The sequence below is a fragment of the Oryctolagus cuniculus genome, chromosome 8, assembly GCF_051225735.1.
Source record: "Oryctolagus cuniculus isolate XC-2025 breed Fujian yellow rabbit chromosome 8, ASM5122573v1, whole genome shotgun sequence".
In the NCBI taxonomy this organism is placed as follows: Eukaryota; Metazoa; Chordata; class Mammalia; order Lagomorpha; family Leporidae; genus Oryctolagus; species Oryctolagus cuniculus.
This window is the reverse complement of record NC_142874.1, coordinates 40340869-40365516: the sequence shown is the minus strand read 5'-3', so window position 1 is coordinate 40365516 and position 24648 is coordinate 40340869. Positions and strand designations below refer to the sequence as shown.

Below are 24648 nucleotides of genomic sequence, written 5' to 3'. Positions count from 1 at the left end.
AGATAGTCAGTTGGGTTGCAATTGGGTTTTTCTCTTATTTTGTTAAATTGAAGCACAGAGAAAGTGAAGTCACTGCCCCAGATCACGTAGCTGGTGAGCAGGGAAATCAGGATTGAAGGCACCCTGGCTCCTCATTCCCCACCACCAGCTGTCATCCTGCGGTCCTGGCATAGACACTCCAGCTCATTCTCTCTAAGAGGAATAGTCCTGATTTAAATATATCTCAGAAACAAATTGTGTTATCCTGGCCTGGAGTAAGATATTGGTGGTCTTGAGGAATTCCTGGGCTCCAGCCCCCTCGTGAGTTTTAGCCATGGGGCAGCGGGAGAGAAATATGAGCACAGCCTCTCCCAGCCTTGTCATTCACCACCACTTTCTCTGATTACAGATTTGAAAAAGAGTCAATTCAATGGATAGGTATAGTTTTGGTTTTTGTCAACTACCTGATACATCTTACTTAGATTACATTTTTTTTTAAAGATCATGGGTGCAGAGGCCCAAGGACTTGGGCCATCTTCTACTGCTTTCCCAGGCCACAGCAGAGAGCTGGATTGGAAGAGGAGCAGCTGGAACTCGAGCTGGCGCCCGTATGGGATGCCGGCACTGCAGGCAGCAGCTTTACCCACTAAACCACAGTGTCAGCCCTGCTTAAATTAATTTTTAAATTCTTAGGTATGGATCTGTCTGTAACCAAAGAATTATCCTTATGTGCATCAGGAGTATTTGGATACACCAGTAGGCCAATAAAATCATAATGGAGTTGAAAATTCCTTTCGCCTAGTGACATCTTAGCTGTCACAACATCATAGTGCAACACATTACTCACATGCCTGTGGTGATGCTGGTGCCAACAAGCGTACTGTGAAAGTAGCACACACTATCATGTAGTACCAAATATTTGCTAATAGTAAATGACTATGTTACTGGGTTTTGTCTTTACTATATTTTCTTATTTTAGGACGACTCCTACTTCTCAGAAACTGCTTACTGTAATTCAGTATGCTTTCTTACATGGCAGTAGCCTCAAAACATGTTGTGTTTACCTTTTTAAAAAATATTTATTTATTTATTTGAAAGTCAGTGTTACACAGAGAGAGGAGAGGCAGAGAGAGAGTGAGAGAGAGGTCTTCCATCCACTGGTTCACTCCCCAGATGGCCGCAACGACCGGAGCTGTGCTGATCCAAAGCCAGGAGCCAGGAGCTTCTTCCAGGTCTCCTATGCAGGTGCAGGGGCCCAGGGACTTGGGCCATCTTCCACTGCTTTCCTAGGCCACAGCAGAGAGCTAGATTGCAAGTGGAGCAGCCGGGACCAGAACTGGTGCTCAGGATGCCAGCACTGCAGGTTGCAGCTTTACCTGCTACTCCACAGCACCAGTCCCTGAACTCTTTGGTTTTAAATAAGCATTTACTATGCTGTGTTTGTCCCTATATCCTGTATGTGGGTTAACGTATGAGTATGAGTCTCATTGTGTTTTTTTCCCAACTAACATATTTCAGGCCCATCTATTGATTTACAATGAATAGAACAGCCATGGGAATGGGACCTTAGTCAACAGGCAAAGGTTCTAACCTGCAAGGAATGGGCTTTGTGTTTAATTCATTTAAATAATGTTTATCACTATTTGTTGGTCTTTTTTGGCTTAAAAATCAGGTTTACATTCTTGCTAAGTTATTCATCATACAGCTCTTACGTTTATAATGAGCATTTCTATTGGCTCCACTCTCCATCTCCCTCTCCTTTCATGTGTGTGTGTATGTGTGTGCACGTGTGCCTCGCAAGTAGATTTAAAAAAAAAAAAAGTCAAAAGGAAAGTGACATGGAATCGTAAGATGTCTTTAGGAGAATTTGGAACAAGGAAGTAGGTGCCGCAGGATTGTGTCCGTGTTTTGAAGCCAGTACAGGTTCAGCGTGGTGGTAACGTTCATGAAGTCCCTGAGTTAGAAACATTCCCACTACCCAGGAGAAGCATCGTTGGCTTCCCCTGACACGGAGCCTCGAGGGAACGGTTTCCATTGGGGTCTTTATGTGAAGGGTTCGCTGAAAAGCAGTAGGAAATTCTCTGGATGCCCTGTTTCCAGTGGAGACATTTGCAGTCCTGTGAAAGCAGTGGCATTGGAGGGCTGGGAGGCGAAGCTGTGCATGCCTGGCTCGCATCCTCAGACCTATAGGCGCTGCCTTTTGCATCTCCTCCAGGACACCCAACAGGGCAGGATGATGCTGAGTCTCCGAACCTTAACGTCCGGCATTGTGATTATAATTCTTCTGCAGGTGTGAAAACTGAAGCAGTGAACCATGGTTCATTAAATCAGAGTCCATACCGGAACTCCCGCTCCTCAGCGTTTAAGTTGTGGATTTACTCCTTTTGCCTTCCAGCTGTTTGTCTTTTTCATTAGGCTCTTTCAAATCCGGGAGCCTCCCTTGACTTTAGAACACACGTGTCAGTGGTGTTTATATCTGGGGGTGCGTCATTCCACAGAAGACCTCCGTGTATAAACGTAGGATATTTCTGTTCTACCAAACTTACACGGAAGAGCTGTAACTAAAAGATAAAATGAAATGATTCAGATTTATGATCCTCAATCCCAAAAGAGGAGGACATGCTTAAACATGAATCTCCTAGAAAAAAAATCCCAGCAACCAGCTCCCCTCTGTGGACCTCACAGGCATGTCAGGGTGGCCTTTGCCGGTGGGGTGGGGAGAGGGTGGCCCTTTCACAGTCACATGACATAAAGTAAAACAGGCTCATTATAAAACATTGTTTATAAAAGCCTGCCATTTAGTAAGTGAGCGTTTCTCATGATTGCATCCCAAGGGAGAACACCTGTTAGTGGTTTGGGGCATATTATTCAAATTTTAATTTTCTCCGAAAATAGTTAACAGTTACCTAACTCTGCACAGTGGCCTTCTCTCTTGAGTTAGGATACTGGTAAAAGTGAGTTTTGCTTCTCAGCAGCTCAGGTGGTACCATGTGGCCCATCCACCGCTGCTCACACCAGACAAGTGCAGCTGAACGCAGGGAGAGTGTGGTCTGGTTTTCTCCCTCTGCTGGGGAGCCCCAGCTACATCATGCACCCTTTTACTCTGGATCCTTGCAAGGTGGTGCAGTCCCTGTGGTGTCCAGCCAGGGTGCTGAGGAGTCAGGTGGGGTGCTAGCAAGTTGCCCATTTGGCCTGCCTTCTGACCTGGGCTGTCCTTCCTATATGCATATGACTGCTTTCTTAGGGAACCATTACTTTGCCTATCTTTTTTTTTTTTTTTTAAGATTTATTTGTTTTTTTATTTATTTGAAAGAGTTACAGAGAGAGGTAGAGACACAGAGAGAGAGGTCTTCCATGTGCTGGTTCACTCCCCAAGTGGCCACAGTGGCCGGAGCTGAGCCGATCTGAAGTCTTCTTCTGGGTCTCCCATGTGGGTGTAGGGACCCAAGGACTTGAGCCATCTTCTACTGCTTTCCCAGGCCACAGCAGGGAGCTGGATTGGAAGAGGAGCAGCCGGAACTAGAACTGGCACCCATATGGGATGCTGGCTGTGCAGGCGGCAGCCTTAACCCGCTGTGTCACAGCACCGGCCCCATGCCTGCCTTTTGTAACCCTCTCCTCTTCAGCATGTTCTCCTCTCTGGCAAACCTGACAGCAACAATCCTCTGATCTGTCCAATTTTGTTTCTAGAGTGGAGAAGGGTGGTTCTAGTCCAGAGCGGGAGGTGAGGAAGAAGCCCTGCATGCAACCTGGCTGGCATAGAGTACCCAAGGAAGGGCCAGGGATCCCACCACATAGGGCGTTCCCGCATCAGCCCACCCTCCACTCATCACCTAGGGAGTGGTATACAATGTCCTCTCCTTCTTTGTTCTCATGAAGTTCTAGGATCCGAAGCAAGGGACCAATGTACCACATATGGTATTTTCTAAATTCAAAATTATGAGCTTGCTGTACCCACACAGTTTGACAATATTTATTCTTTATAGCCTGGTTGTTTTTCTATGCGTGTGCACATATATCTGCTTTGTTCTTTTTAACAAATGCATAGAATTCTACCATGTAGCAACAAAATGAATCAACTGCATTTTGATGGCTTTTTATGTTGTTTACAGTTTTTTTAAATAAAAAAATCTTATAACCAAAGGTAGATCTGATAAACATTTTTAATCTTCTCCAACTAAAAGGCAAAAATGATAGACTAGTAGTGGCCAGTGCTGTGGCGCAGCCAGTTAAGCTGCTGCCTACAAAGCTGACATCCCACGTGGTGCCAGTTTGCGACCCCATTGTTCCACTTCCGATCCAGTTCCCTGCTAAAGGCTTGGATCTCTGCTAATGACCTGGAAAAACAGCGGAAGATGGCCCAAGTGGCTGGGCCCTTGCCACCCATGTGGGAGACCCAGACGGAAGTGCAGGCTGTTACCTGGCCGGTCCCAGGTGTTGCAACCATTTAGGGGGTGAGCCGGTGGATGGAAGGGCATGCATGTGCATGCTCTTTTTCTTTCTGTGTCTCCCTCTCTCTGTGATGCTGCCTTTCAAATAACTAAACAAATCTTTTAAAGAAATAGAAAAAAGTTCATGGAAAATGGAATTAAAAAATAAGTGTATTATGGCACAAAACATTTTGAAATCCATGCATTGTTTTTCTTTATGTAAACTTTTTGAAATGTTTTTCACCCACAGTACAAAGTTCCAGATAGGCTGTAAAAATGAGTGCATATTTAATATATCTTTTCCATCACTTACTATTTTAATGAATAGCAATTTGCGTGGCAAAAATAATACTTTTTTGTTTATTTGATTTCTGAATACCTTAAATATATTTCTTTTTCTGTGGAAGGTATCTTTCTTTGTTCACATCCTATGGTTATTTTTTTTTTGTCTTAAGCAATCAGTATTTGTATTTTTAAAGGCTTCTTTCCATATTAACTTTTTCATGTATATTGGCTGGAGATATCCTATCTAATTTGCCTTTAAATATTTGTGCATGATATTTTTGACATATTGGAGATTTAAATGTTTATATAGTCATTGTTTTCACTTTTCCTCTGGCTTTTATCCATCTGTTTTAGTTTTCAAATTCCGTTTTGCTTTGAAATTTCTTTCCACTATAAGGATCAGCTATATATTCCCTTAGGTATTCTTTGGGCTTTAAATGATTTCATTATTTACTTTTAACATGTCTGTGTAGGACTTCTTTTTGTGTGAGGCTAATATCAAACTTAATTTTTCCCTATGCACTTCATGAATTTTTCTAGCACTTGAGTGGATAAAGCCACATTCCTTGGTGGTTTCCTTTGCCATACTAAAATGTTTGGTGTTGCCAAGCTCTGTTTCAGGTTTTGCTCGCGCGGTATTGATCTCTCTGCCAACTCTTTTTCTTGAGATCACACTGTTTTAATTGTCTACTTTGTAACGCTTCACAGGAAAGTTGCCCCCTCGCCTCCTTTGACACTCTGTCTCTTCACTTCAGCTGCTTTTATGGGAGAGGGAGAGAGGATAATTATTGAGGGGTGGGATTAGTGGTTTCTTGTTCCCATTCTCTAGTTAATGTAGTACAAACATGTTGTCATAACTTTTTATTGTGGGTATGTGGGGGGAGGGACTGTCACTTGAGGATATACCATATTCAACCTCTGCTGAAAATGGCATCTTGGAAAGGTAAAACTTTTAAGGTGGGAATTTTGCACAGTGGTCCAGACACAGTTTGGGATACCTGCTTTCCACATCAGAAAGCCCAGGTTTGAATTCTGGCTCTGCTCTCAATTCTAGCTTCTTGATGATATATACCCGCGAGGCAGTAGGAGACAGCTTAAGGACTTGAGTCTTTGTCATCAGTGTGAGAGCCCTGGATCTGGAGTTCCTGGTTCCAAGCTTCAGGTTAGCTCAGCTCTGATTATTGTGGCCATTTGGGGAGTAAACCAATGGATGGGCTCTCTCAGACTCATTCTCTCTGCTTCTCACATAAGTGAAAAATATTTAGAAAGTAGAGCAGGTCTGTTTCTATCTCTCAATACTGGTAGTCCCACATGGCTTGAGAAGGTTTTCTTTTATTAAATCAGAACATTATTTTATCAAACTACTTTTAGTTTTAGCACTTTACTGACTTTGAAAAAACATGATGGGGCCGGCGCCATGGCTCACTAGGCTAATCCTCCGCCTGTGGCACCGGCACCCTGGGTTCTAGTCCCGGTCGGGGCGCCAGATTCTGTCCCGGTTGCTCCTCTTCCAGTCCAGCTCTCTGCTGTGGCCGGGGAGTGCAGTGGAGGATGGCCCAAGTGCTTGGGCCCTGCACCCGCATGGGAAACTAGGAGAAGCACCTGGCTCCTGGCTTCGGATTGGTGCAGTGCACCAGCCACAGTGCGCTACCGGAGCAGCCATTGGGGGGTGATCCAACGGCAAAGGAAGACCTTTCTCTCTGTCTCTCTCACTATCCACTCTGCCTGTCAAAAAAAGAAAAGAAAAACATGATGAGCTTTAGTCTATGATAGCATAGGTTGGTTCATAAATTGTGTTGTAGGATTACAAAAATTATTCTTCAATGAATGTTCAGCAAGCATTAGAAAATATCATGTTCTTAGGTTTGTTTTTTTTCCCAAAAGGTCAGAGGGAAAGCGATGAATCTTACTTCTTAAACCTGCCCATGTCTTACGCACATACCCAAGCCAAACACTTGCATTTGTGCTACCTCTGCTGTGAGCTAGGCAGCAGTGCTGTGGGTGCTGGAGAAGCAGTAGGGAGTGAGATGAGCATAATGCTTTCCCTGGAGCCTGAACGTCCATGGGAAAGACATATGATTCTCATTAAATCGATCAAATATGGAATGCAGTATGCAGTGGAAGATAAGTGCTTTGAAGAAGGGCAAAGTGATGTAGAACGGAAGTGTTTGGTACAAGTGAAGATGACACTGTTGAGTAGGGTGATCCAGAAAGGCCTGGGTGGCTAGGCAGTATTTGTACAGAGACTTAAAGCAATGAGGGAGCAAGATGTACTAAAACTCCAGAGAGCCTTCCAGGCAGGGACACTAACAGGTGCAAAGGCCCTGAGGTAGGAATAAGCAGAAGGATTCTAGCCCCAACAAGGGGATGAGCATGTCCAGAGTGGATGAGGGAATCAGGGTGTAGTGGGGGATAAGGTAGGGTGTGAGATGAGAGTTGGATTTTACTGGGTATGGTGCAAAGCCATTGAAAGATTCTGCATCAGAGAGAAACAGGATTTGGTATAATTTAACCACATTTCTTTGGCTGTTGTAAAACATGAAAGATGTTCTGTTAGCTCAGCAGCCTGGGAGGGTTGTAGATTGTGAGGAGGAGTGGGGGTGAGAATCAGGGTTCCCGTGGAGGATGGGACATCCGAGAGGTGAGTTGGTGACTTAGGAATGATCTGAGCTGGCAGTAGGGCGATGCCCAAGTCTGGAGCACAGATGGAAATGCAGAATCAGGAGTTACGGTGTAGAGCTTGGCTTGATGCCAGGGATCTGGGTCAGGTCACTCAGTCTATCTGTTTCTAGGGGCACCCTAAGAATTACCTGAGTTTGGTGGCTTAAAACAACAGAAAGTGTTGTTTCTCACAGCCCTGGAGACCAGAAGTTCCCGAATTCAGCAGGGCTCAGCTTCTTGGAGAGGTTCTGGGAGAGAACCTATTTCCACTGTTCTCTCTTCCAGCTTCTCAAGGTTGTCAGTGCGCCATGTCCCTTCTGTCTCTGCCTCCATGGTCACATGGTCTCCCCCTCTTCTGTCCTGTCAGATCTGCCTCTGTCTTTCTGGTGGCATTTAGGGGTCACCCAGAAATTCAGCACAAGCTGCTCTCTTAAAATCTTTAAATTAGCCTCGTGGTTTGCCGCATAAGGTAATGGTCACTCTTGTATCTTATAAGACAGTATTCGTAGGTTCTAGAGATTAGGACATGGACTTAACTTTGGGGTGTGCCATCGTCCAGCCTCTGAGAAGCACAGCAGGGGTGGGTACAGCAGTTAAGATGCCACTCGGGACACTTCATCTTGTATGAGAGAGTGAGGTTTCGGTCCCAGCTCAGCTCCTCATTCCAGCTTCCTGCTAATGTACTCTCTGGGAGGCAGCAGGTAATGGTTCAGGTAGTCGGATCCCTGTCACCCATGTACGAGACCCAGGTGGGGTTCCCCACTCCTGGCTTTGGTCTGGCGCAACCCTGGCTGTATGGGAGTTTGGGGAGTGAACCAGCAGATGGAAGATTCTCTCTCTCTCTCTGCCTTTCAAATAGAATGAAAATAAATAGATTAATTTCACTGGCACTCCGGGTTCTAGTCCGGTTGGGGTGCCGGTTCTGTCCCGGTTGCTCCTCTCCCAGTCCAGCTCTCTGCTGTGGCCCGGGAGTGCAGTGGAGGATGGCCCAGGTGCTTGGGCCCTGCACCCGCATGGGAGACCAGGAGGAAGCACCTGGCTCCTGGCTTCGGATTGGCACAGCACGCCGGCTGTAGCAGCCATTTGGGGGGTGAACCAATGGAAGGAAGACCTTTCTCTCTCTCTCTCTCTCACTGTCTAACTCTGCCTGTCAAAAACAAAAACAAAAGCAGTCCCAAGACTGAGTTCTGGGGCACTCCAGTGTCCAGAGGCAAGGAGAAGACAGTAAAGGAAACTGAAGGGGGGTTGGTGAAGTTCAGGGGGAGGAGATGACCACCTGTGTTAGGAAAATGGCGCAGTCTTATGGCGTGATCTACACCCTGTCACCATCCTCACCATCCTAGGCTCTAGCCCCCGCTGCCATTGCTGGAAACCAGGTGGCCACACGGCCCAACCACCAGTGTCAGCTCCACCCCCATCCTAATGGGATTCGCTGCTCCTACTTCCCCGCCCACCCTCCGGCCAAGTTTTATAAGGACCTGTTCCTGAACACCTCCCCTTCCCCCTCCCCTCCCTTCCCCCCTCCCCTCCCTCTCCCTTCCCCCTCCCCTCCCCTCCCCTCCTCCTCCCCATCTGTCTTTCTCTCTCTTTTGATCTCTCTTATGCTCTCCTTCTCCCTCTTTTCCTTCTTCACCCCTTCCCTCCAGTCTGTCCAGTTTCCCCCAATAAACTCTTTCCCTTACTCCGGTGTTTGGTGTGTTTTGTGGCGGCCTTACAACCTGTATGAGATACCACTGATACACAGAATGTAAGGAACGAGCGGTGATTACTAGACTTGGGAAGAACAGGTTGTTGGTGAATGTGCCCAGCTGAGTTCAGAGAAGGGCATACTTACAGTCGCTGCAGTCCCCAGCGCTGAGCCCAGCTTCCACGGGGACACTGTCGTCCCTCTTCAGCTGTTAGGATCAGAAGTTGGCCGAGCCCTTCAAAGGTGAAAGGTTACTTCATGATTTCTCCTTTCCCGATGGACATTTTTTTGTGTGTTTTGTCATCACTTTATTTCTTCAAGCAAATCTCAATAAACTCATGTTAGAAACTTTTTAAATCATAAAAGAAAAAATAAAGTGAATGATTTTAAATTTCGTCTGTATTGCTGCCGTTTTTCCTAGCACATTTTTGTGTCTTTTATTTCCCCCTTTGATCAGGCTCTGAGTTTCACTAAAATATCTCACTGAATTAAGAGATAGTTTGCTTAGGGTTAGGTAAAAGGCAAAGTTAAAAGTCTCCCCAGGCCTTTTAGGTAGGCTTTATCTGATTTGAATGGCTGGGTGTGTGACCCCCGAGGCTGCCCCTCTGCTGAGAACTTCTCAGATGGGGGCTGTGAAGTGAGCAGCAGACAAGTAGACCCATTCCCCTTGTAAAACACTTAAGAAAAGTCGCAAGGATTAGTGTTCTCAATTGGTCTCCTGTCTCTGTGACACATTCACAGGCAGGAATCCTTACCTAGATGTTACAATGAGGGAAGTGATACCAAGTCCTTAAATTCTGGAAAGCCAATAATCAAATCAGGGTAATTTAACATTAAACTGATGATTTGTGCTTTTATCTGCTCTCCATCAGACTAGCCAAGATCAGCTGAAAAGAGACCAGTTCTAAGTCAGAGTAAGTTTCAAGTTAAAACTGTCAGGTTCATCTCATTCTGATACAGTGAGTTAAGGGGAGGTTCGAGCACAGGGCTGTGTTGAGAATGCTATAAGCTGACTCTGGGAGGGGATCCAGGGATGAGAGCCTCCCGTGATCTCCTCTGGAGCCCAATTCACAGCATGAAAGCCAGGTCCTTCTTGCTTTGATTTAAACAGATATCTCTGGACAAAGGCCCAGTAAGCTTATTTACTTATTGAGATTTCCTCTCAAAGCTTTCACAAAGTCATTTCCATTTTGTATTACTCAAATTGCTTAAGTTTTATGGATCAGCCAATGGCTGTTCATAGCTATAAGCCCTAAAGATGCCAAGTTACTTCAGGACATTCAAGACTCAATATTCATAGGTGGAATATGTTGTTAAGGAGTGCTGGCCGGCGCCGCGGCTCAACAGGCTAATCCTCTGCCTAGTGGCGCTGGCACACCGGGTTCCAGTCCAGGTCGGAGCGCCGGATTCTGTCCCAGTTGCCCCTCTTCCAGGCCAGCTCTCTGCTGTGGCCAGGGAGTGCAGTGGAGGATGGCCCAAGGTCTTGGGCCCTGCACCCCATGGGAGACCAGGAGAAGTACCTGGCTCCTGCCATCGGATCAGCGCTGTGCACCGGCTGCAGTGTGCTGGCCGCAGCGGCCATTGGAGGGTGAACCAACGGCAAAGGAAGACCTTTCTCTCTGTCTCTCTCTCTCTCTCACTGTCCACTCTGCCTGTCCAAAAAAAAAAAAAAAAAAAAAAATGGAGTGGTAGGTCAACATTCTGGGGAGTTGGGTTACACCTGGGAGGAATACATTCTTATTTTGTGATTCTGAAACTTGGAATCAGAACTGCCAGCACACAATTAGATCACTACTCCTACCCCACTTTTGACTCCTTGTTGTTTGCTTTTCCGGTAGTCTGCATGAAAAAATGGTCTTGAAAGTGAGAGTAAGGAAACTTATTTTTATATGTGCAATCATTGGCTAATACATGCTATTAAAGGCTGAGAGTGGGTTTGGAATTTAAAGACAATGAATATTTATCTTTCAATCAAGTTGAAATTAGCGGGGCTACCATATGTTTAGAAGATATATATATATATTGTCTTTGGGACTTGAGGTTACTAAATTATTAACAGCCATCACAAGAGAATAGACAAATGTATTTGGAGTTCAGCTCTTTGTGGTGGGACATTTGTGGGTTTTCTGGTTTAGACCATCTACTAAGAAGAATAACACGAGTATGTTAGCTGATTGTACAGGGTGAATAATTTTGACATAGTGATATAAGTGAGAGCGAACAAATTTCCAGATATCCGAGAGAATATTCTAGGGACTGGCGCTGTGGCATAGCAGATAAAGCCACTGCCTGCAGTGCCAGCATCCCATATGGGTGCTTGTTCAAGTCCCTGCTGCTCCACTTCCGGTCCTGCTCTCTGCTGTGGCCATGGGAAGGCAGTGGAAGATGGCCCAAGTCTTTGGGCCCCTGTGCCCACGTGGGAGACCCGGAAGAGGCTCCTGGCTCCTGGCTTTGGATCGGCGCAGCTCTGGCTGTTGCGGCCATCTGGGGAGTGAGCCAGCGGATGGAGGACCTCTTGCCCTCTGTTTCTCCTTCTCCCTCTGTGTAACTGCCTTTCAAATAAATAAATAAATCTTTAAAAAAAAAAAAAAAGAGAGCACAAATATTCTAGAACTCTTAATATCCCTTGATGGAATCATGACATGACCTTTTCCTTGGATCCATTGGACCACCAATAACTCCTAAGTTGAATGGAGTCAGTTCTTTTTCAGTCTTGATTTTCAACTCAAGTTCCTAATATTTGAGTGCTTGTTCTCTGTGAGCTCCCAGGTTTTGCTGTATACCATAGAAGGTTTTAAGGTGACTCACTGGGACTGAGAAGAAAAATACTGAATTTTTTATGTACATATCCCAGAATGAGACCCATTGCCTTTGTTCTTTTTGAAGAAATGAGCTTTTAAAACAGCTATGTACTTCTCTGTAATGAGATTCTTCTTTTCCCTAATAATTGTAAAGCACATATTTTTCAGTATCTGCTCCTGTAATAGTCGCCTGGAAGCTACTTGCTTAATTAGCAGTCATGGACCCAACTGACCATTGATGTACCAAAAGTAATGAATCCTGAATTATGTATGCAAATCTCTTGGAATTATATGCTGGCAGTGGAGTAGATCAGGCGTGAATAAGAATAGATGAAGCTGATAGAAAGTGTATAATACAGGTTTTTATTAAATAAAACTATAAAAATGACATACTGGATAAAACAGAAAAGATTGAACAAAAGAATTAGAGTAGGTAATCTCTTCCATGTAAGTTTCTTTATAAATTTAATAAATAAGCTGCTTATTAAAAAAATAAGTGAGAGTGAAGATAAATTTAAAGGACTGTATTATCAGTAGAAAAGAATAAAGACAATGGAAGAGGGAAAACAATATTGCCAATTACCAAGAGGTCATGGATCCTCACCTAGGCATCACTGACATGGGGGGCCAGATTATCTTTGTTGTGGAGTCTGTCTTGTGCATTATAGGATGTTTAGCATCACCTCTGGTTTCAACCCCCCAGCTGCCAGTAGAAAGCTTTTCCCAGTTGTGAAAATTTTTTTAAAAAAGTTCCTACACATTTCCAGATGTCCTCTTGGGGACAGCATGCCCCTGGTTGAGAACCACTGTCCTAGACTACGTGGAAGGATAGCCCCAGAAGTCACAGTCCAGTTACCTGCTCAAGATAGCGTGGGAGGAAGGGTAGGTCAGTGGAGAGCTGTAGTTGTTGGATGTGTTATTGAGAAGCATTTTCATTTGAGAAGTGTTGAAATTAAGGCATAACTCCTGCATTGATTAAAAGTAGTTCCTTTTTTCTCTTTTTCAATCTAGAGTCAAACGAGTACAATGGGAATACTAATAACGCAGGTGGTGAGACTGTCTTTTATTTTTCCTCCCTCCCAAAGGCCTTACAGAAATACGCAGGCCTGTCAAGTGTTATCCCCCCAAATTAACTCTGTAGTAAGAAGCCAAGGAGCAACTCTTTGGGGTATGTTTCACTTGGTTCAATTTCACTACCTAGTAGAGGCAACTTGCAGAAGTACATGATCTTGGGTGTCTGTCTTTATATATTGTAGACTAAATGGCACTTAGGGCAGAGTCCACTGATATTCACCAAATATCCTTATGATCTGATGTATTTCCCAGCCTCCTTTGCAGTTAGGTTGGCTTCAGGTAGCTAGTTCTGTCCAGTGAAATGTGCCCTGAACCTAACTTCTGGGATGAGGAAATTAAAAGCCAGAGGGAATCTCTTCTCCCTGTAACAGTGACACTGGGGGCTCTGCCAATACACACCTCTATGAACCAAAGAAATAGTTGGCCTTTTATTTCATATTCTCTGTTCTTTATTCCCTTTCTGGGACATTTGTTACTTGGATGTTAGACTTTCTGAACTGATCTGCTGTATTATTTCCAACTGTCATCATTTCGTCTATTTTTCTTTTTACAGCTCAGTTGGAATTTGACCACGTGGAATCGAAGGTTCAGCTCAAATGAAAGTGTATAGCTGTCTACCTGTTGCTTTCTTCATGTCAGCGACATTATGGTGACAAAGCTACATGCATATGAGCTGAATAGTTGTTTGGGATAATATCACACAAGCCCTCGCATACTCTGCATTGGAGCAAAGTCACAATATTTGGGATCATCTGGACAGTGAATAAAGAATGTAGTCACAAAGCTTCACACTATAAGGAGGCAGCATACAGAACATGGCCATCGAGAGCACAGCCATTGAGAGTGTGGGCTGTGTTGCCAACTGTCCAGATATAAATCTCGGCTTTGGAACTTGCTAGATAAGGGGTCTTTGAAGAGTTACATAAACTCTCTGACCCAGACTTTTTGATCTGCAGAATGGATTTAATATCTTTTGGTTGTAAATTATGTAATACATGCTAAGATTTTAGAAGAGTACTTTTAATAATTCGTTCTCTCTTTGTTTCTCTTTCCTTCCTTTGTGGTCTTTTCTTATTTATTGTATGAGAGAGAGAGTGAGAGAGAAAGAGGGAGAGAGGGAGAGACAGGGAGAGAGGGAGAGAGGGAGGGAGAGAGAGGGAGAGAGAGGGAGAGAGAGAATATGAGAATGAGAATATGAATGAAAACAAGCCATCCTATCCACTGCTTCACTCCTCAAATACTTGCAATGACTAGGACTGGATCTGGTGAAAGCCAGGAGCCTGGAACTTAACCTGGGTCTCCCACGTGGCTGATAGGGACCCAAATACTTGAGCCATCATCTGCTATCTCTGAGATTCTACATTAGCAAGAAGCTAATGTAGGACTCAAACCCAGGCATTCTGATGTGGGATGCAGCTGTCCCAAGTGGTGTTGTAAATGCTAGACAAAACAACCACCCCTTAAAGTGCTTCTTTTGTTGTAAATGTTATGTAGATGTTTGCTGTTACATTAATTGAACTGTAAGTCAAAGGAATTAGACGGAGCCCAGGAGCTGGAGAATTTTTTTGATCTTTTCTAGAGAGCCTATCCTATTTCTCATTGTGTATTTCCACAGTTAGTATGAATAAGTTAAGTGTTTCATGATTGTAGTTGCTTCGTTGTTTCTGCTCAACACAGAACTGCTGCTAACACAAACAGTCCTCATCAGTGAAGCACAAGTGCTCTTTCTTCTGGTTGTTGACAGCTGCCTGTCACTGTGCCTGATTGGTCAAGCAGAGCATGGGCTGGACTTCATTCCCCCTGGTGCCTGCAGGGCGAGTCATGTAGTAATCAGTTTGCCAGATGGTACAGTGCCCTCCAACACCCAATCCTTATTCCCACAAGAAAACCTGGCCTGAGGGACTCCCTCACACTCCAGGATGGATTCTGTCATTTGTATTGGATGTCTAGTCATCTCACAATTTCCTTGACTTCCTTTACCGCCCTGAAAGAGAGTGGTGCACTGGACCCGTCACTTGGCAACCTGAGGCAGAGAGGCAGCAGATGTGTTGTTGAGTCCTTAGCCACGTGGCTGTTTTCATTGAGATGGGACAAGGTCACGTTAGTATAGCGAAAGGAAAAGAGGACAGAAGAACCCAGAGCTGAGTCCCGGGGACCTGAGACTGGTACATCACAGGAAAGTACGGGAGTGGGTGAAGGGGAGTGAGCAGAAGAGGAACACAGAGGGGGCGTTGTTGCAGAAGGAAGCGAGAGAAGATGTAAAACCAAATCTGCGCTTTGTGAATAGCTCTGGGGGCTGCCCCGGGCTGTGCCGGTCACTGTGCTAAGTCATGGGCAGCTGAAGCTGTGCTCGCATTGCCATCTCCTCGCTGACCAACCCCGTGTCCCACAGGTGAAAGCCTCGGACGCAGACGCCGGGCTCTATGGCTTTGTGGAGTACGCGCTCTATGCTGGATTCCAAAGCCAGGAAGCACCTCATGCCTTCTCGATTGACCCGCAGGATGGGCGCATCTGTGTTTCTCAAGACGTGGACAGGGAGAGGGATCCAGCCACCTACGATCTCCTGGTGAGAGCTAAGGATGGGGTAAGTCTTGATGTGTGAAATTTGGAACACCCTCCAAAGCAAACCACTGTGAACGCGTGGCAGCGTACCCGCGATCATCGACAATTGGCTAATCTTGTTTCATAGATCACCACCTCTTTCTTTCTTGGAGTGATTTGAATCAAACGCCTGGCATTATGTATATATACTGTTCATAAATAATCCAATAATATCTTTAACAGATAATGACTTTTATAAGCCATGACTGTAATATGTTTATAGTGATTTTTTAATCACATGTCATAGTCATTCTGTGTTAAAGTTTCTCAATTATGTAAGTATGTCTTTATGGCAGTTGGTTTGCTTGAATCAAGATCCAAATAAAGGGGCCAGCGCTGTGGCATAGCAGGTAAAGCCACCACCTGCGCTGCGGGAATCCCATATGGACACCAGTCCCTGTCCTGGCTGCTCCACTTCTGATTCAGCTCCCTGCTAATGGCCTGGGAAAGCAGTGGAGGACAGCCCAAGTGCTTGGGCCCTGCACCCGCATGGGAGATGCAGAAAAGCTCCTGGCTCCTGCCTGGTCCAGTGCTGGCTGTTGCACCTGTCTGGGAGGGTAAGCCAGTGGATGCAAGATCTGTCTCTCTGTCTCTCACTCACTCTCAGCTCTGTCGCTCCCCTTCTTCATGGAGGAACGACACAGGACCCTGCACTGTTCTTTCGTCTGCTCGGCCCTCCCCAGGTTTGCTGCTGGTTCTTCCCGGGTTGGCTACTGTCCCTTCCACCTCCGTGGAAGGGCAGTTCCCCCTGGCCACATTCCCCACTTCCGCAGGGGAGCGGCACACCGCCGGCCGGCTCTCTCGGGGGCTGCACAGGTGTTCCCCTTAGATGTTCCTGGTGCATGCCGTCTCTCTCCTCCTTTATAGTCCTCTTCCACCAATCCCAACTCTGCTACCCACAGGCCGAGTACGCTGCTCTCCTCCAATCAGGAGCAAGTCCTACAGTTTATTGGTTGTACTGGAGGCAGCTGTGTAGAAGCTGTTTCCTCCTCTCCCAGTGCCATATTGTGGGAGAGCAGATGCATAGAATAAGTCTTAATTCCAGTAACTTAGTCTAGTCCGAGTTGCTCCCAGTTGCTCCCCACAAGCTCAGACTTTCAAAATAAATAAAGTAAGTAAATAAAAACTTTTAAAAATCCAAATCTACAAATCGATTTGATTGATTACATAGGATTCAAGTCAAAGATCATAAAGTAACTAAAGAAGGACATATTATTATGTAGAGGGTTTAATTCATTGAAGATATTTATAACTATCTGTATATGAAACAATATGACATCCACACAGTTTTTACTATTCTATATATATTAACTTCTGCCTATGAGAGGAAACACAGGGCATTTGTCTTCCTGTGTCTGACTTATTTCACTTGGCATCATGATCATTGTAGAACATGTCAGGATTCCATTCTTTTTTATTGCTGAGTAATATTCCATTGTGTATATATGTCTATATACATTTGCATAAATTCCTTGATTTGTGTATAATGTTTCAAATACATGGCTGACCTTAGTCTTTGTTTTCTTCATTGTTTCTCTGTTTCTTCCTCCCTCTCTCCTTCCTTCATCTTTCCTTCCTTCCTGTTTGAGAGGCAGAGACGCACAGAGTCCCCATTAGTTCACTCCCCAGTACCCACAGTGGTCAGAGCTAGCTAGTCCAAAAGTGGGAGCTGGAGATTCAGTCCAGTTCTCCCACATGCGTGGAAGGAACTGGTCACTTGAGCCATCCCTGCTATCTTTCAGGGACCGCAAATCGGGAACAGAGGCAGGACTCGAACCCAGGCCTTCCAGTGTAGGACGTTGGAATTTTATCAGATATCTTAACCACTAGACCAAATGCCTGCCGCTGACTTTATCCTTCCTGATGATCCCGTTTATCTGTCTTTGATCAGTGACGGTAACTTAAGTTTGCCTCCTGTGTCTTTTGTTTCTCTGTTCGTAAACTTTTAAATTGACATATAGGGGCAGGCATTTGGCTCAGCAATTAAATTGCTGCTTGAGATGCCTGCCTCCCATTGCACCATGCCTGGCTTGAGTCCTGGGTCCTGTGTTCCGATCCAGCTTCCTGCTCATGTGTATTCTGGGAGGGAGCAGGTGTTGGCTCAAGTTCCTGGGTCCTTGCTAAGCACATAGGAGATCCAGATTGAGTTATGTGTTCTTGGCTTCAGCCTGCCCAGCAAAAATAAATAGATACGATTTTATTGATTCAATAGTTGATGATACCTATTTTAGGCTATTACAAGTAGTGTATCTTTTAACATTCTTATCATTGTGATTTGGGGAACAATGTAAGTATTTCTGTTGGATACATATGAAAGGCAGATGACTTTGCAAAGTGGTTATACCAATTTGTATTCACATCAGTAGAGTAAGAAAATTGAATTTTTTCCATGTCTTCCCCCAAAATTGATACTCAATGTCTTTTTAATTATGGCAATTCTACTACTTGTACATTACATCAAGGTTTTACTTTGAATTTCCTTGAGGACCAATGAATTGAACATGTTTTCATATATTTATTGGCTGTATAACTTTTTTTGTGAAATATCTGTTTAATTCTTTACCTGTTTTCCATTGTATTGGTGGATTTTCTTTTTGCTTATTGATTTGTATGGTTTCTTCATATTTTTGGCTTTCAAGCTCTAGTGGGATATATTTATTCTTTATATTTTCACCCTTTCTGTTTGCTTTTCTTGTCCTTAATAGTATCTTTTGAGGAACAGAAGTTCTTAATTCTAATGGAGCTCAGTTTACCAATTTGTTTCCCTTTGTAAGTCGGGGTTTTGTGTCCTTTTAGTAGCATTTACTTACTTTGTGGACATGAAGGCATTCGCTTATGTTTTCTTCCAAAATCTTGTTGTGTTTTTTCACCTTTTTTTAGTCTAATAGGAGAAACATTTGTATTTTCCCCCAAAATGGATATTCAGTCAGCCCTGCAGCTTTTTTTGCAATGCCTGTTCTTTCCTCACTGCCCTGTAGTGTCCCTGCTGTCATGAGTGCCCTGCCTGTGGACCTGCTTGTTAACTGCTGGACGTCCTTGTTTCTGCTCATTTTTCTGCCTTGGTGCTAGCCACACTCTCTTCATTACCTTACCTTCATAGTAGGTCTCACGATTTTGTATGCCTTTAGTTTTGCCCTGATTCAGACTTGTCCTATATCTGGTCATTGACATTTCCAAATACATTTGACAAACTTCTCATTCAAATTCCACTGCATTACAACAATGGTAGCCTACTGTATATGCCGTTCTGAGCTTTGATTTCTCCACTTAGTTCAGATTTTTACTTATTATTTTTGCTTAGTGTATTTTGGAGACTGTCCATGTTTCTTGTCTAGCTGCTTATCGCTCCAGACACTGCTTACACCTCTCTGGTCTAATCTTCCTCCTTTGAAATTAATGGGACATTTGGTCTACCTTAAGATATGAATTGTTGAGAAAAAAAAAAAAAACTTGAGTCTGTATTTATCAGCACTAACATGAAAACAAAGTAATTTAGACTCAGTGAAATAGCTGTGTGATGGTTAGTTTTTTGTCAACATGTGTTTTGTCAACATGTGTTTTCAGGAATCCCTGATTCTTTGTAAGAAAGTACGTAGGAAGCAAATCAGGACTAAACAGAGGAATTTAGATTAATTCAAGCCTGTGTGATTATTTAAAGCTCAATACATGAGGGCACTTCAAAAACCCTGTTACTTGAAAGGTAACTTGATTTTGGTACAAAACTTTTTTGAAATTCACTAATAGTTCTATAATACATATTTTGCGTGAACTTTTGGGAGGCTGTTCGTGAGCACACACAAATGTTAATCAAGGGCCTTGGAAATACATTTATAGATTTTAAGATGATTGTAAAAGACCATTCTAGAATTTAATACCTCATTTAAATCCAATATAACATTAATAAGCATCTATTTCTAATAAGTCTCAGATGATGATATTGATGTTAAAATTATCTTTATACAAAAAAGATCATTTACTTTCAGAAGTGTATTACACCCTAAATGCAGTAACTTAATTAGGAATATTGGCAGTGAAATTTTTTAAAAAATTGTATTTTGTATATTTATTATCATTTTGTTGAAAGTCAGAGAGAGAATATGAGGCAGACAGAGATTTTCCGTTTGCTGGTTCACTTCCCAAATGCCTGCACAGGCAGGACTGGGTCTGGCTGAAGCCAGGAGCCCAGAACTCAGTCTGGGCCTCCCTTTGACTAGCAAGGAGCCAAGTACTTGAGCCACCACCTCCCATCTCCAAGGTTGCACATGAATAGGAAGCTGGGTCAGAAGCGCAGTAGCTGGGACTTGAACCATGCCCTCCAATAAGAGATGAGAACGTCCCAAGCAGCAACTTAAGGCCCTGCCATATACCTGTCCCTTGTGTCCATGTATTTAACTTAAAACCCTTTGCTTCTGTTTCATGTTGAACCTACTCTAAGGACATACTCCACGAAGGATGCTTTCTTTGCGGCTCAGCATTCTGTCAATGGCATCATTAAGTCCATTTTTAACCATAACATTCCTCCATAAATCTTTCCCTAGTCTTCACTTCCAGTGTTTTAGACTTTCTACCTCTTCCAAGTCTGTCTTCTTCTTGAGTTTGTGAATCCATTTCCATCGAGGTCTTCCAGGCTCCTGTCTTTGAAGATAGTAGAAGTCATTGAGAGTAGACTGGCAGCCACAAGCTTCCAGCATGCCCCCATCAACATAGAACAGCCCATGTTGCAGGGCCAGCATGGTGCTGGAGTCAGGACCAACTTCTCACAGTGGACTGCTGACTTGCTCAGAGCAGCCTTCAGCTCTCCCACTGGCCTGGGGCAGAGGGCACCTGCTCAGTGGTGACCACAGTCCATCTTCTGGGACCACGACTTTGGTCACTCAAGAGCTTTGGGTGCTGGCTTTCCACATTCATGCTTGTTACCTGTCGTCACCTTTGGGCCCCACTTTTTGCTTTGCCTGCATTTTCTCCTCTCTGACCTAGATGCATTTTGCTGTCCCATAAACCAGTAGTTCTTTGTGGCATCACAGAAGTACAGAGCACTAAAGCAGTCACACCTCAGGTGCTCCACATTGTCAAAGACAGCCGCAGTGAGTAGGTTCTGATGATTCAAGGGCCACAGTCACCTAAAAGCCAGGAAGGTAGACCTTGGAGAGAACTTTACTCTTGAAGTCTTAATTCCAGTCTAGCCCATTTACTTCTCCTTCCTCAGAGGAGAGACATATCTGATTGCAAGGTGTGTTGGTCTACATCTTTCCTTATGGTTTCCAGTAGCTTCTATGGGTATTAATGCTCCAGGAGAGTGATGTACCTTGAGGGGCCCAGGCTGGATGGGAGCCCAGTTCCTCAAGAGCCCAGTCCCTCAAATGGACAGCTCGTTCTCCATGAACTTGTCCTGGTCCCAGGCACCCAAGTCTTTGTAGTAGGTATAACCCCTTATGCTCTCATGGACGCTATCAAAAAGAATGAGATGTGTCTTTCAGGCTGCCATCTTGTACTGGCTAAAGGAGACATTGTTGATTTGTTTCTCCGAAGTCTCGATGACCAAATGCAGGATACAGAGATCCTTGTAGTGGGGAACTGCACCTGTCAGAGAACCAACTCCCCTGCAAAGACTTACAGCTGAAGGTTCCATCACAGCCTGGAGAGCAGAGGGCCTCTGAGGGGAATTGGGAATTATCACTTTAGTCCAGGTGTCTTTTCTGATAATGTGGTTCTATTGCTTGTTATACAAACAAGACTTTTAGCCATTGAAATAATTTCTCTCCAAAAAGGATCAATCCACTGGTCTTGGGATCAGCACAGAAGGATGCATTTAACCTTGATGATGGTGGGGAATGTGGTGTTTCTACAGTCTGAGCCTTTTTAGCATGTAGTGTCTGGGGATGGCTTGTCAGAACTTCAGGGTCTCCTCCTCCCCAGAATGCTTGGATGCCTTCTCCATCCTAATGGCTACCTTGCCAAGGGAAGGAGCAGTACACAGGAACCCCTCCTGGAAGCAGGTCATCGGGGGCAGAGCCTGGTGTACCTGAGACCAGAGATTCATATTCAATTTTAATTTACTCATTTATCTTAAATTATTTGGAAGTCAGAGACACTCAGAGGGATAGAAATCATCCATCCACCCATAGTGGTCTGCAGTGACAGGGGCTGGGCCAGGCCCAGGCTGGGGGCACAGAACTCAATCTGAGTCTCCCATGTGGGTGCCGAGACCCAAGTACTTGAGTCATCACCTGCTGCCTCCCAGGGTGCACATTAGCAGGAAGCCGGAGTCAGGAACAGAGCCGGGACTCCAACCAGGCACTCTGGTTTTGGATGCAGGCATCCCAAGTTCTGTCTTCACTGCTGCCCCAAACCCCTGCCCCAGGGTTGCATTTTAAAGGCAAATTCTAGAAGAGCCCCTCTCCTCCTCCTTCTTCCTTCATGGACTTTTAACAGCTTCCTGATGGTCTCTCTGTTTGGACATAAAACTCCTTCCAATGTTCCTCGTTTTTACTTCAGAATACATGAGGATCAGGCAGCATAAGTCACTATGTGAGACTGTGTGTGTGTGTACAGGCACATGCCATGCACATGTATGTAAATACATGTATGTAAATACATGTATGTAAATACATCTGTACAAGTGATCCAGTGTGTTGACCTCGTAAAGTTTCTGAATTATTGCTGTGGTTGACTGGGTGTTTCTGCAGGGTGACACCCACATCTGCCATCACTGTGCAGTGTCTGCTAGCAGCCCACGGCTCTCAGAAACACATCATCCAAAGAGCAGGTAAAGCTGAAGATAACAGTGTTGGTAACGACCCAGTTGGCTGCCCCTGAAAACAATCCCGATGACACCCAAAGACCAGATTAATTCAGACAAGGTGTTTTAAGTCCAAGATGCTGGATTCCAGGCCATAATGAACAATAAACTGTACCTTGACAGAAGTCCTTTAACTTTACATAATTACCTTGACAATCTATGTTTTCTATTCCAATCTTTTCTCTAATAAATGTCCAGGAAGCCCTTTGGAAAAAAAAAACCTGCTGAGAACCCATTTGTCCAGGGTCACCAAGTGACTTATCTACCAGTAGAAGGATTTCTCGTGTGAAATGCCCTTTGTATCTGGGCCTCTCTGCCGCTGCCCTGTCTGTCCCTGTGATGACTGTCAGTATTTTGAACTCCATCATTTCTCCTACTCTACCGCTATTGCTTCTGAAATACTCTATTTCTGCAGCGCCTGCTCCTGCTACTTATCTTCCACATAGAAGGCACGAGGATGCCATAACATTGTTTTCTTTTTCTTTTTTTTCTTTTGTCTTTATTTGAAAGGCAGAACTACAGAGAGGGAGAGAGAGAGAAATACACACACAGAGAGAGAGAGAGAGAGAGAGGTATCTTCCATGCGGTGGTTCACTTCCCACATGACTGCAGCAGCCAAGGCAGGCCAATGCCAGGGGCCAGGAGCTTCTTCCCAGTCTCCCACATGGGTGCAGGGGCCCAAGCACTTGGGCCATACTCCACTGCTTTCCCAGGCACATTAGCAGGGAGCTGGATCAGGAGTGGAACAGCTGGGACTCGAACTGGTGTCCATATGGGATACCAGCGCTATAGGCAGCATCTTGACGCACTATGCCACAGCAGTGGCCCCTGAGTATGCCAGACATTACAATATGAAACCAAATGATTGGATTATATTTGCAATCAATTGATCTTTCACAATACAGCTTTATAATTTAATTATTGCACGCTTCTATCTAATTTCTTATTTCCTTTCTCCACTCACTTTTACCAGATGAATCTCTCATTATATATATGCATATATATAGATATAATGTGTACATATATGTTGGTTAAGTCTTTCTGTGTATTTTGTAACATCCTGTAACTGAGAATAATGTGTCTGTGGTGAAGCTATTTCAACTGTTATCTCAGCACTGCACACTTAAGGGAGGATTCTGTCAGTGCACAACAGAGAAAGCACATTGATTGAGCTCTTCACCATTGCACTAGGGCATACTCGTGATAAAAATCGGCTATTGAAATCGTCCTACATAATCTGTGTGCAATTCAAGATCCCCAGAAGCAAACTTGCTGAGGTAGAAGGACATACTCAATTTAATTTTAACGGATTTTTATCTCACTTTCTAAGAAGTGTTCAAGGGCGTATTCTTATCTTTTATTTCACTGGTCACCACTGCTCCCATCGCAGGGAGGAACAGTTCCCCAGCTGCCCTATGTTTTACAGACAAATTACCTGCACCATATCTCAAACTGATTGCCTACCCCTCTTTAATTTATTACCAGGATTACTCTCCAGATGTCTTAAATACTACTTTGCCTCTGTCTTTCCTCCCACCATTCATTATTATCCACATTCTCAACTCCACTCTGCGCAGTCCTACCCACAAAATTCTTCTACCATGCACTCTGGAACTTATGGTTCATCATTTAGCAAAAACACTTACGCATAGAGCCTGCTTTCTTTTCTCTTCTTGCCCTGGTTGAAACCCCCTGATGGTACCAGCTCTGACAGAGAAGCCCATATCCCAGTAATCACAAGCCAGAAGGTGGCGATGTCAGTGTCCCCCTTGTCCAGAGAGAATTAAAATTGTTTCTACTCCTTTGTTCATCAATGCCAGCTTGAAATTTTTAAGTTGAGAGACAGGCACAAAGTGTCCATCTGCTGATTTACCCATAATTACTGAGGCTGGGCTATGCTGAAACTGGGAGCTGGGAAGTCAATCCAGGTTTCCTTTGTGAGCGAAATGGACCCAAGTCATCACCCTCTGCCTCCCTGGATCTGCATTAACAGGAAGCTGTTGTCAGAAGCCAGCGCCAAGACTTGAATCCAAGCCCTCAGATATGGCCTGTAGGCATTTCAACTAGGCCAGCTGCCCACCTCCCAGCTCACGTGTTTTTGTTTTTTTTTTAAAGATTTATTTATTTGAAAGTCAGAGTTACACAAAGAGAAGGAGAGGCAGAGAGAGAGAGAGAGAGAGAAAGAGAGAGAGAGAGAGAGAGACAGGTGTCCTTCATTTGCTGGTTCACTCCCCAATTGGCCACAATGGCCAGAGCTGCGCTGATCTGAAGTCAGGAGCTTCTTCTAGGTTTCCAGGTGCAGGGGCCCAAGCACTTGGGCCATCTTCTACT

The 24648-nt window shown here is 44.4% G+C and overlaps 1 protein-coding gene across 1 annotated transcript in view; it reads left to right on the top strand.

The window, feature by feature from the left end:
* Positions 1-24648, top strand: part of DCHS2 (dachsous cadherin-related 2) — a 237902-nt gene that overhangs the window by 64725 nt on the left and 148529 nt on the right. The window contains exon 2 of the mRNA XM_089302325.1: positions 15310-15501. Coding sequence (XP_089158451.1) covers positions 15310-15501 — 192 coding nt within the window. The remainder of the gene's footprint in view (positions 1-15309; positions 15502-24648) is intronic.